Raw genomic sequence first — 12,129 nt, 5'->3', positions numbered from 1 at the left:
AAAAAATTATTTTGTTAAAGATTTAAGGTGTTCTATTAAATAAAATGTTAAAATAGTTAATAAATATTTCAGAATAGATAAGTTTTAGACAAAACAAGTACAAAAGTTTTTTTTCTTTGTTTTCCAAACATTTTCTTTCTCGCATGGAAAAAGTATCGTACCTTTTTTGTAAATATCAAAATAAGTGTTCCATTGAAATAAAATATACGTACATGTTGCTTCGTTTGCGTGAAATTAAAAAATTATGTTGAAATGCGCCGGAATGAAACGAAAAAAAAGGATATCAAATTAGAATTTTTCTTGGGTTCGGCTTTTTATAATGCGGGGGCTGTACATGCCTTGACTTCTTATCTTAAGTGTAATCAATCGATTTTCCAATGTGTTAATCATTTATTTTTGTTCTCATGCTGCCTATATATTCAAATAAATACTAAGTTAAAGCGGTTAGCCAAGAATTCGAAAAGTACAGATACTTTCTATTATTTTTTGTTTAAAACTTAAAACATGATGTAAAAACAAAAATGCTCTGTCGATAGTGCAAGACATCCGATGAGTTTCTACGTAAGTTTCCAGTCTACCTGTGATGAGCGTACGTGTAATTACCGGTGATTGATAACCACGAGATTTTTTTTAGCTTCTGCACGTCCCAATTCCCAATCGTGACTCCACTTCTCGTTATTTATTTAAAACGTAACACGAAAACTAGAAGCTTTGCTCCTTAATCATAATGAAACGAGTGGTTTTTTATGAGTAGAAATGGCGATTCGATAAAACTGATTACGTGCCAATTTAAAATTTCATATTTTGCGATCGTGAACAATCGTCATAATTAGTAGCAATGCCAATTGATTGAGAGTCATAACTACTTTACTAATTTGAAATTATTAAGGCGTAGACTTATTTTCTGCATTTCAATTAAGACTCTTTAACGCGAGGTTTAATAATATTTCGGTAAAAGTAAAATCTTTTTTCCTCCGTAACGTAGTTTGATTAATTACAATTTGTTACTCAACAATAATGCAGAAATTATAAGAATTACAATTTAGTATTTTGTTAAACTGTGGCAATTTAAATAAAAATAACCATGAACTATTTTGGTTTTGATAAGGTACTGTTTTAAAGTTATAAATATAAATCAGTAAGTATTGCGCACGTATATAATTCATATTTCTTTTTCTCGTTCTATTTCGAATATTTATAACGAGTTAATTAGTAATTACCAAATACTCATTTCTTTCTGATGATTTCTTACTTTTTTATCTTGTACACCATTTTTTAAAGTTGGGGCGAGTCCATTTTCAAACATAAGTTTTTTTTTTCGTAACGGTTATTTTGTAGTAAAATTTAACTTTTAAACTTTGTTTTTAAACCTACGTGTTTTTCCTTTCATTTTACTGTTATTTTGTTCAATTAACTTATTGATAAATTTTTATTGTAATTTTTTACTGCTATTATTAAAAAATTGTATAAGTTGTATTCAACCATAAATAAATACACCAAAGCAAATAAATATTATATAAAATTAACCTTTTTTGTAAAGAATACGTTTTTAAAAGTTATGTATGTCCTATAGCTACTTTAGTATAAAAATGTGTGTTCATTCTATTTAACCGAAATACGGTAAAAAATAAATGTTTTTTTAAGAAACTTACCTTTTTTAAATGTAAATATTTAGAGTTACGCGGATTGTGATAACTACACCCGTTACTAAAATAATTAAAAAAACAAACATATTTTGATGGTAATTACAAATTGAAAATGTTGAGAAAATAACTTACCGTTGAATACTCCGCACATATATCGATCGTCTCCACAAACTTGCACACGTCATCAACTGTCCACGACGCAACTTCAGAATTAGCCGCAGAGCACTCTCTTCTAGAGTCGCCTCTGCAGCATCCCCCACACTCCCTCCCCGACGAAGATCCAGGACTTTTTCTCCCGGTAGACCCTGGTGACTTCCTCCCCGACGACGCCGGACTAGCGGCTTCCGATTTGACACTTTCGCATTGAGATTTATCGTATTTACTTCCGTCCGCGCATCCGTTTCTCAATTCTGATTTGATAGAGATGGAAAAACTTTGACTGCTTTCAATTCCGGGTGATCTTTCTCTTCCTTCGCTGAAGGAGTTCCACCCTGTCGGGGAGTTGGATTCATTCGAGGGTTCGTCTTTAGGGCTAATTCTTGACTTTTTTGCTGTGGGTATCAGCGTGCTAGCCGCCGAACTGAGATCGAGAGGGGAGGAATGGGGGTGGGTTTCGCTGTGTCTGGGAGACCGCTTCACCCCTTTGAATTGTGGATCAGCTTCTTTAGCAGCATTTGCTACGCGCGCGAAGGCCAGCAACGCCTGAAACAAAAATATGAAAATAAGATAAATCAGCTTGGGGATGAAATCCAGTCTTTTGTTTACAAACATCAGGACCAACTCAAAATATTGTAAATCAATTAATGTTTTTTTTACATAACCACTAATTTTATAAAAGAAAATCAACCCAAACATATTGAAAGTCAACTAGGATTGCGGTCATTCTTATTTTTTAATATTAAAATATCAATATTTGCATTCTGATTAAATAATTCGTTAAAATTTTCAATTTTTGGGACATTTTTAGTAGCCTAAAAAACGTGTTAAAGCAGAACGACAACACAACACTTAAATATAGTTGTAATAAAAATATTGATTGATTTAGTTTATAAGATAAAATATAATAAACGAATGATGTTCTTAAAATAAATAATTATTTTACAATTGTCGCTACAATAACTTAACAAAACTTTTTCAAGCACATTCGGGTCTAAAGAATTCGTGAATTTTTTAAATAAACTTTTATTTTAATTGTGTACCCTTTTTAACACATTCTATTTTCAGTTTTGTTTGAAGGGTTATTTTTAATACATAAAATTTTGAAAAAAGCAAACTTTAAAAAAATTGTTTTAGTTTCGAAGTATTTCATTGAATTTTTTATTTTATAATTCTATGAAAAATATCAACACCATTATTTCATTCACAAAATCAAAATATGTGTTCACCAGTTTTTTTAAACAATTGACAACAATTTGTTCTTGAAATAAAACGTTTCAGAACTAACGTTGCCAAGTAAGTATTTAGTTCATTAAATAATGTACAAAATAAACAATAAACCACGCCATTGTTTATTTCAATTGTGATAGAGTTATCTGCAAACTGCAGCGCTAAAGAGGGAAAATAAATTGTGGCAAATCAATGTTTTATGCTCATGTTTGAACAATGGGTAATCCAATGGCGTACACGTGATCGTCATATTGTTTTAGTACTCGGCGAAGGCTTTTAACATGTTTTCCATAGAGTAAAAAGACGTACTGAATCACTTAGTGACGACCTGATTCTGTTCTCTCACGTAACGAACAAAAATTAATATGAAAAGCATACTTAGAAGGTAATAAATGGTAAAAACTATGCATAATTGGACTGTACGAGAAAACGCAAGATAGGCGTGTGCCAGAGAAGCATGTAAGCTGAAAAAACGGAAGTTTTTGATTGGAATATAAGATAGATACAACTTTTGAATTAATTTAAAGTGAATATCTTGTACCGCGTGTTTTAAACGTTAAATGAAAAAGATAATACGTGTGAAGTTATTGTATGGTTTCAAAGTGGAAAATCATAACACGTATAAAGTTCCAGTCAACGCCACACTTTGTTGTGCACATAGTGTTTATCCATCATAAACCTGTTTGATCTTAAATTTTAGATAAAATTATAATTAGTGTTAATATCTCAATTATAAATTTATTTATTTTATTTATTTATTTATTTTTGTTTATTTTTTACATATTTATTACAGCAATTAATAATAAATTATTTATACACTAAATTAATTAAGTAGTAAAAGTTAACATATGTATTTTTTATTTTTGCAGGTGGTTCGTCTAAACTGCCTAACTAGGGATAGCTTCCCCGTTCTAAGGCAGTAAATTATGTATTTTATAATAATATTAAAAAGTTATTACAGTTTTATTATTAAGTGTGCTTTTTCAGTCTTAAAAGTAAATAATAAATATACAATGAAAACACAAATATTATCAAAATCTCTATATCCCAAGTCCTAAGTCATTACTAGTAAAACAAGAAATCAGCGTACGCCCTTCTACATTGGACAACGATTTCTCTGACTTCCTCCGACCAATAAAGATTAAAAATGCAGTCAACACCTTCCTCAGCTTGGCAATCCCACCACATTTCCATGAATCTAGGATAAGGTTATATATCCTCGGGCCTATATAATATTGCTGTCTTTGAGCCAAAAAAGTATTAATTCCTCTCTGTAGAATCAGATCCTTTTTGAAAAACCATTGCGTATTTTTCCCTGTTGAGATGCGTGACTGCTACTGACCTCAATATATACTGTTGACAAATATCCAGCACTTAAAATTCTTTGAAGAGCAAATCACGCGGGTATCGATATGGTTTTTTAATATAACTCTTATCACTGATTTTTTTAACTATAGCTGCTGAAGACATAGTCATTTTAGTGCAGTTTCCTCAGCCAATCAGACCATACGTCAGTATTAAATTTACCAATCCATAATACAATTGACTTAGTTCTTTTATCCTTAGTATATTTATTAAATATTGTTGATACCAAATTAAAAACTTCTATATAAATTACTATGTTTTATTTGAATTCTACTTCTTATATTATAAACACAATATAATGTATGTATTACGTCTTAATAGTGTATTATGTTGACTATGTAACTTTATTTTTCAATTTTTAAAATATTTTTAAAAAAAGTTTATATTTGAAAAAATGATAATTATGTTTAATGTGTATTTTTTTCTTATTATATAGTATGTATCATGTTAAAGCCCCATGGGCGTCAACAGAAAGAAAAATAAATAAATAAAATAAATAAATAAAATATACGGATTTTTCGTTTCTGATCTATTTATATACAAACAAATACCTTCTTTTTTTCCAACTGTATAAATAAATACTTTTACATAAAGCGAAATATTTTATGAAAATAGAATTACAACATCTGAATTCGGAAATCACCAAATAAATTTAAATTACGACTTAAATAAAAATACGGGAGTTAAAATCTTACATTCAAATAATGAAGGGTTAAAAGTAAATAACATGGAAATATTTCACATTAGGAAAGCATTAAAAAATTATCTTTGATCAATAATCAAACAACCTTTCAATATAGTCCTTTATACGATGTACCGCTGTAATGGTCACCCTAAACCTATTAAGCTCCTCCCCCTCCCTTTATCCCCTCTACCTTTTTTCAACTATTTCTCAAACAAAATAAAATATTTTTATGATTTAATCAGCGCATGTTTGTCCTAATCAGTGCATGTGCTTATTAAAATGCCTGTCATGTTGGTTTTATATTTTTGTGCAACAACTATCGTGGAGGTGTATAGTTAGTTTTGCATGTTGGTTCGCATGTTGGTTTTATTGATGTCCTGACGAAGAGACGGGTACGTCTCAAAACCGGTAGACATAGAAAGGTAGGTAAGTGGTTATATACAAATATTGAATAATATTTTGTTAATATCTTCGACAGTATTCAGTGAGGCACTGCAAAAACAACATTTGAAAAATGTTTGTTTAATTATTTTTTATATTTATTGAGAAAAGACATATATTTTAATAAGATAAAAATAGACAACGATTATCAGGCGATTATTTTCTTACACCAAAGGTTAATTTATGTCACCTTAGATTACCACACAGTGACTCGAGGGAATTTTTTCAAACACTATATTAAAAGTTAAATAAAACTGTAAAACCAATATCAATTATGAAGAATAAAAAACACACAATTTTTATTCTAATATGTCATCTAAAAAAATTACCGTGGATCACCCTTTCGCTCCAAACTCAAGTGGTTTTGTTTTTGTCAGCGCACAAACTTTCAATCTCTTTCACTTCCTTATAATATTATTCACAACCCTTGCGCATCAAAACACCTTGGTTAGATTTTTTTATCTTTCTGTCCGCCACTTTGATCTTCTCAGGAGAAAACATTTTCCATTGCTCGAAATACCATATTATTTTTGAGCGATTTGTTTTTCTGTTCAAGTTACCAGACTCTGGAATGAGCTACCCCTTAATGTTAAAAATGTACCTTTCATGGTAACTTTCAAAAATTGTCTGAAACATTACTACATATATATAGTTACACATATAGTTACTTCATACACATCCTTAGAACCTTGATCTCCAATCATTTTTCTAATATTAAAAAAAAAAAATCTCTTTTCGTGTTTTTCTTCTTGTATCCTTACAAACGCATTACTAAATTCCATTTTATATTTAAAAGATAGTGTATTTTTATTGATTTTATATTCTCAAGCTTTAAAACTAAAAGACAGGTGTGGTTTTAAGTTAATTAGGTATTTTCATATACGTGTTTAAAAAATAATAATTAACTGATTTAACTTTTGACCAGCCAATTTTAAGGTTAACTGGAAGATATTGCTTCTAAAAATATATCAATTGAAGTATTTATTCTTTGTAATAAGATTTAAAATAAATAAACAAGTAATCAAAATATTTAGACGTGACAAATGACATTTATTAGCTAGTCGTCAATTAAATTGATATCGGCATTTTCAATTAACTTTCATATTTTTTTTAATTTAAAAATAGCACCAATGATCCGCTAGTAAATTGTTTGTTTTATTTTACAAAAAGTCTAATTGAAACAATATTACAACGACCAGAAACTGAACCGAAACATTCATTTTGCTGTCAGGGTCCCCTTACAATGCTTTTCCACCAGAAATAATAAAAAAACCTACCAAACTTGACTTGATAACCGATAAAATTTGTGCTTTATTTAATGTTGAGACTACAACTTAATACAGTGTACAAATTAGCCACTCCAACCAAACAACGACAGGTCATAATTAATTAAAATGCCTAGACTTCTGCGTTTCGTTCTATAAATAACTCTTTTCTTATATATTTTGTATTACTAGCCCGATTTTATTAATTATTGTATAAAAAAACCCTGTAGGACAGTGGTCAGCAAACTCATTAGTCTAAAAAACCAAATATCAGCAGAACAAAAAATTAGATTTCTTTTAAGAGCCAATTTTATTTCATTTTCAAACGTTCCCTCTTTGAACCTAACGTATTATGCAATAGAAAATATGCGTATTCACCCTTCATTTTAACTTTAAATTCTTTAAATTGGCGATGATAAAAAGCTTCAGCTACAATTCGGTAGTCAGATGGCAGAAAGGACCATCTGTATTTTTTTCGGATTTTTAGTTGTCATGAGTTTTAGTAAATATTTCAGTAAAGGCACGCAAAAAATAAAAATTTGAAAAAGCGTTACTGAAAATGGTAATAAATTATTGAAAAAAACACTACTTTTCTTAAGTTTTTGTATTAAAGTTCAAAAATTGAGTTATTTTTCAGCTTTCCTGATCATTTTCAAAAATTACAGATGGTTCCTTTTGCCATCTGACTACAAAATTATGTTGACAATCTTGAGCACAAATTCCATAACATTGCAAATTTCTTCTGAAAAAGCTTGCTTTCAAATCGCTTCTTGATTAATGACGCAATCATTTTTTTGTAAAAATTATTATTACCAACTCAAAATATTAAAAAAACCTTTTCTCACTCCGGCCATACTTTAAGCTCTATCTGATCAAATATAAATAATTTTATCGAGATAAATATGATGTTTCTCGGTGCATTTAATGACAGTATTTACAATAACCTCAATTATACAAAAGGCGGTAATCCAAAAAGTTCTTCAGACATTCATTATTGACAGAATCAAGAAAGGGGTGCTGCGTTGGTTTGGACATGTAGAGCAAATAGACAGGGAAAGAACGGCTAAAAAGATCTACGATGCAAATGTTGATGGATGCAGAAAACGAGGAAGACCGAGAAAGACATGGCACGATCAAGTCCATTAAATGCTTGAAGATGGACATGTCAAAAGTAGAAATAATCGGCGCGCGTGCATGAGAAGATGTATGAATGTAGAGGAAGCGAGGTCTGTATGCCAAGATATAGTGTTATGGCTTTTTATCCTCTCTGCCTACCCCTACGGGGTAACGGCGTGATGGTTTGTTGTTGTTGTTGAAAAAGTGTACATCACTTGCGCTGTGTGAGCCGTAGTCGAATGGTTAAAAAGCCGCTTTCGGTTTGCTGATTACTGCTCTAGGATCTTATATCCTGTTATTGTATTTGAAAAATCGGACATACGAAAAATGGTGCAAGTGCCACATTTCAACGGTTACACTCAATTTAATTTTGCGAAGAATTAATTTGAAAAATGACAGCACGCTGGTTGTGCGTGTGAACGTCTCGTTGCTAATGGTAGTTCAATATATCACATAATCTCATGAGCTTGAGCAGCAAAGCCTGCTAACCGTTCATTGAAGAGTCTTAAACTAACCGTGATACCTAATTTGCTACCGGACTACAATAATTAACAACACGAAATCATTAAACAATCCGTAACAGAAAATAATAATCCCTATTCATTGACCTTCCGCGCTCCAGTTCTTTACAATTTACATTCACAATTTACAAGACACAAATTGAACTGAATCAGAATATTTACCTATAATTAACACGAAATTTAAATATAGAACGTTCACATAAGTAATGTAGTTTTTATCAAATAAAGAAGTTTCCCCTGTTGTCTGTATTGAATCCATTTTTATTATCTTTTGAAAACAATATAACATCTTAAAAACGAATATCCAGATTTTTTTTTTGGATTTTAATTATATATATACAATTTTTGATGGAACATCCACCAACACATGTTTCAATAATTTATTCCACTCTGTCTTCTCTTTCAACGTATTTTCAAATGTACCTTCACTTAAGCTTAAACTTAATTTTATATAATATTCACCAGTCTAAAGATGCCTATTTGAGGGTGAAAGTGCTAATTGGTCGAAAACATAAGTAAAAGTGTATTAAGTATTTTTCATAAGTAACTTTTATGTAAATATAAGTTAATACATACTTACCAGATGACGAATTATTATTATGAATATTTAACAACAGAGACAAAAAAATAACTCATTGTCTAGACAATTGTAGGGCTTGTAAACTGTCACTTTACACACTTTGTAACATTCATCATTCTGCCAATGTTTTAACATCTATATCCCTTGAATTTTTCCATATGCTGATCTTTGAGCTGAAACTTATGCACCAAATAGAATTTAAGACTTCTCTGACCATAACACCATGAGGTGGCAAAAATGACGATATAATAGTAATCGAAAATCATGTAAAAGCTTGCTGAGTATGTTCAAATAAAAAAATAATTCATGTAATTAACTGTTTATCTTGATTTCATTATTTTCAATGTTATTTGACTATTGTGTGGCTGTGATATCACACTAGTCTACATAGGACACAAGTCTTGATATATCTCTCTTATTTAAAAAAAAATATGAACCCGTATTTTTTGTAATCTTCAAATGGACATTTTCACACCGGATTTAGAAAAAAAAGTTTGTATAACCATGCTGGATGTAAATACAAAAAATATTAAAATTTATTTCAACAGATAGGGAAAATTTTTTTGAGAAGGGAACATATAAGTCTAGGCATCTACAGGGCTTATGACTTGTCATTGGCTGGTTTAAGTGGCCACTTTACACACTGTAACATTCACCATTCTACCCATGTTTAAACATCCACATTTCCTCAACTCTTCCATCTGTTGAATTGCGTGAAGTAAAAGAGCTGAAACCTTTATTACGTCGGCGAGATTCATCCGGCTGAAAATCCCGCCAGTCTGCAGCATTTGAACATACTCAAACATTGTTGGACAAAAAATATTTACCCTCGCTAAACGATGAATGAATGTCCGCTAATTCAGCAACATATCTGTCTAAGAGAGAGCATGAACATAGAACTCAAAACAAAGAAAACAGAGACGCTGTTGTGTGACTAGTGTTTTGTAAAACATATTCAGTCTTCAGTCAGTTGATGACAGTGATGAGGAATGCGCGCACATAATTGCGTGATTTTCAATTTATTTTGCTATAACAGGGCTAAATTATGTGTTTATTTGCATAAATTATGGATAAGTGTGTCTTTATATTTTTTTTTTCAAATGTCTGAACTTAAGAAAAATTCCATCTTTTACTGGTGGTAATATGATGTTACATCATCACGCGCAAAATGATAATTTACCAGAGTCTTTTATGAGTTGATATTCGGAGAAAATATTCTGTACCTTAAAGAATAACTCATGGGAGTCACATTGAACTTTATGTTCAGGATACAAGATTTTGTGATTGTGCGATTTCAAAAACATCATATTTTTTTAAACAAATAAGACAATTTCAATCAACAAAGAACTTTTAATGCAAGAAAAAAAAAACAATTAAAGTACACATTAAAAAGGCGTTTCTGGGACTGCAGATTTTTTTTTAGAAAACGATGTGGATTTTTGTTTCAAATAAAAAAAAATCAAGACGAAAGTGGACTTCGGTGTTTTATTTACATATAAAATAAAATATTATGAGAATTTCTGCATTTTGTAATTTAAAACGACGAGAAGTGGACTGCCGTGTTTTATACTCAAAGGAACATTTTTATATTCAGATTGTATTTGCTGGCAGAAATTCATATGAAACCATTCTGGAACTAGATACAAAGCTTAAAAAATGATCGTCTAATAAAATAAGGTGATTCAATTTCATGAATTAAGTACGCAGAAAAAAAGAGAGGTATTAAATTAATTTTAAGTTTAAAGTTAATTTTGTTTGTCAGTAAAAAACGACATTACTTATTGGCACGCCTAAATCATGGCCGGGTTTGTTAGCTGACCGCGCGTCGAGGTTTTAATGTATGCGCGAATCCAGCTCTGAAAGACTACCTATAAAATCAGTAATTACTTGAATTTCAATGGTAAAGCTCAGAGAGCGGTAATTGGTTACGCTTGGCTCGCCGAAGAAAAGCGTGCCGGCCGTAAACAATAGGTATGCATCTCTTATGAATATTAAAGGCCACGGTGTATATGTAATTTGGTGAAGCGAGCTGCACAGCGGCACGTGCCGGGTAATTTAGCTGAAAAGTGGACGATAGCAGAGGCCGATAGCATAGCGAAAGGGAATAAGACATCTAAGTCCATTAAATTCTTTTACTGGGAAATAAAGCTGTAGGACTGTAGGTGTTGTGGAGTAGAGAAAGGTTAAAGTCCCGTAGTTGTGTCGCGGACTCGTTAACAGATGTCCAAGGTTCGAACCCGGTTTCTGTATTAAACACGGTTTTTTAAGGTCAGACCGCAAAATTTCAGAGGAACATTCCCCACGGCAAGCCTTAAAAAAAACCTAATATTTTTTTTCCAAAAAGTTATTTTTATTTTTTTTTTTATATAATCTCAAAATGGAGTGAATCTTTAATTTCTTGGACTAGCATCCTTCCCACAAACCTCTATCCCTCCTCAAAAAAAAAATTGAGATAAAACCGTATTAGACCAACGAAGCGAAACGCACCAGACGCAGACAAGTGAAGCGGCTGGGTAGGAGAGGGGTAGGGTTTGTTGAGGGACCGCTTGACTGAGAAATTAAGGATTTACTACATTTTGAGATCATAATTTTTTAATTTTCTTTTTAAAATATTTTTTTGTGAAAATTTTATAAAGTTTTTTTTAAACTTACCATGAGGAATGATCCTCTAAATTTTCGCGGTCTGGTCCTGAAAAACCGTGTATAAAACACTCTTTCCTTTATCGTTGTTATTAAAATTACAATATATTTTTCGTTTATTAATACATAATATCATATACAACATGCTTTTTACTGTAGTCAAAAATACAGTACGACTCATTATTTTTATGATGCTATTGCGTACACACACCTGTACGCTTACTCTCATACAAAAACACACAAACTCACCCTCTCACATAAACAATATATATAAGCACGCACACATTTAAGAATGTACCATAGTTAAACGTGTGTGATAATTATTTATAAACGTTGCTGGTCTGTCTTTCAACCACTTTATCGTGTAATTTATTTATTACTGACTGTATATTTTTTGTAAAATAAATAAATATTAAACAACCCTATAAGTTTCACTGGCGAAATATAATACATTTATTGCAACGAAGAGAGAAAACGATTTTGA

At 30.9% G+C, this 12,129-nt stretch overlaps 1 protein-coding gene across 2 annotated transcripts in view; it reads right to left on the bottom strand.

The window, feature by feature from the left end:
• Nucleotides 1-389: 389 nt before the first annotated feature.
• Nucleotides 390-12,129, bottom strand: part of LOC148273249 (uncharacterized) — a 124,495-nt gene continuing 112,755 nt past the window's right edge. For both annotated transcript variants that reach the window (XM_088238967.1, XM_088238965.1), the window contains one exon: nucleotides 390-2,348. In XM_088238967.1, the coding sequence (XP_088095093.1) occupies nucleotides 1,746-2,348 (603 nt within the window). In that variant the 3' untranslated portion in view covers nucleotides 390-1,745. The remainder of the gene's footprint in view (nucleotides 2,349-12,129) is intronic.

The sequence above is a fragment of the Micrasema longulum genome, unplaced genomic scaffold (genome assembly GCF_059751315.1).
Source record: "Micrasema longulum isolate JH-2025_06_02 unplaced genomic scaffold, ASM5975131v1 h1tg002026l, whole genome shotgun sequence".
Classification (NCBI taxonomy): Eukaryota; Metazoa; Arthropoda; class Insecta; order Trichoptera; family Brachycentridae; genus Micrasema; species Micrasema longulum.
The sequence above is the reverse complement of the archived record's forward strand: the minus strand, read 5'-3'. Positions and strand labels throughout refer to the sequence as shown.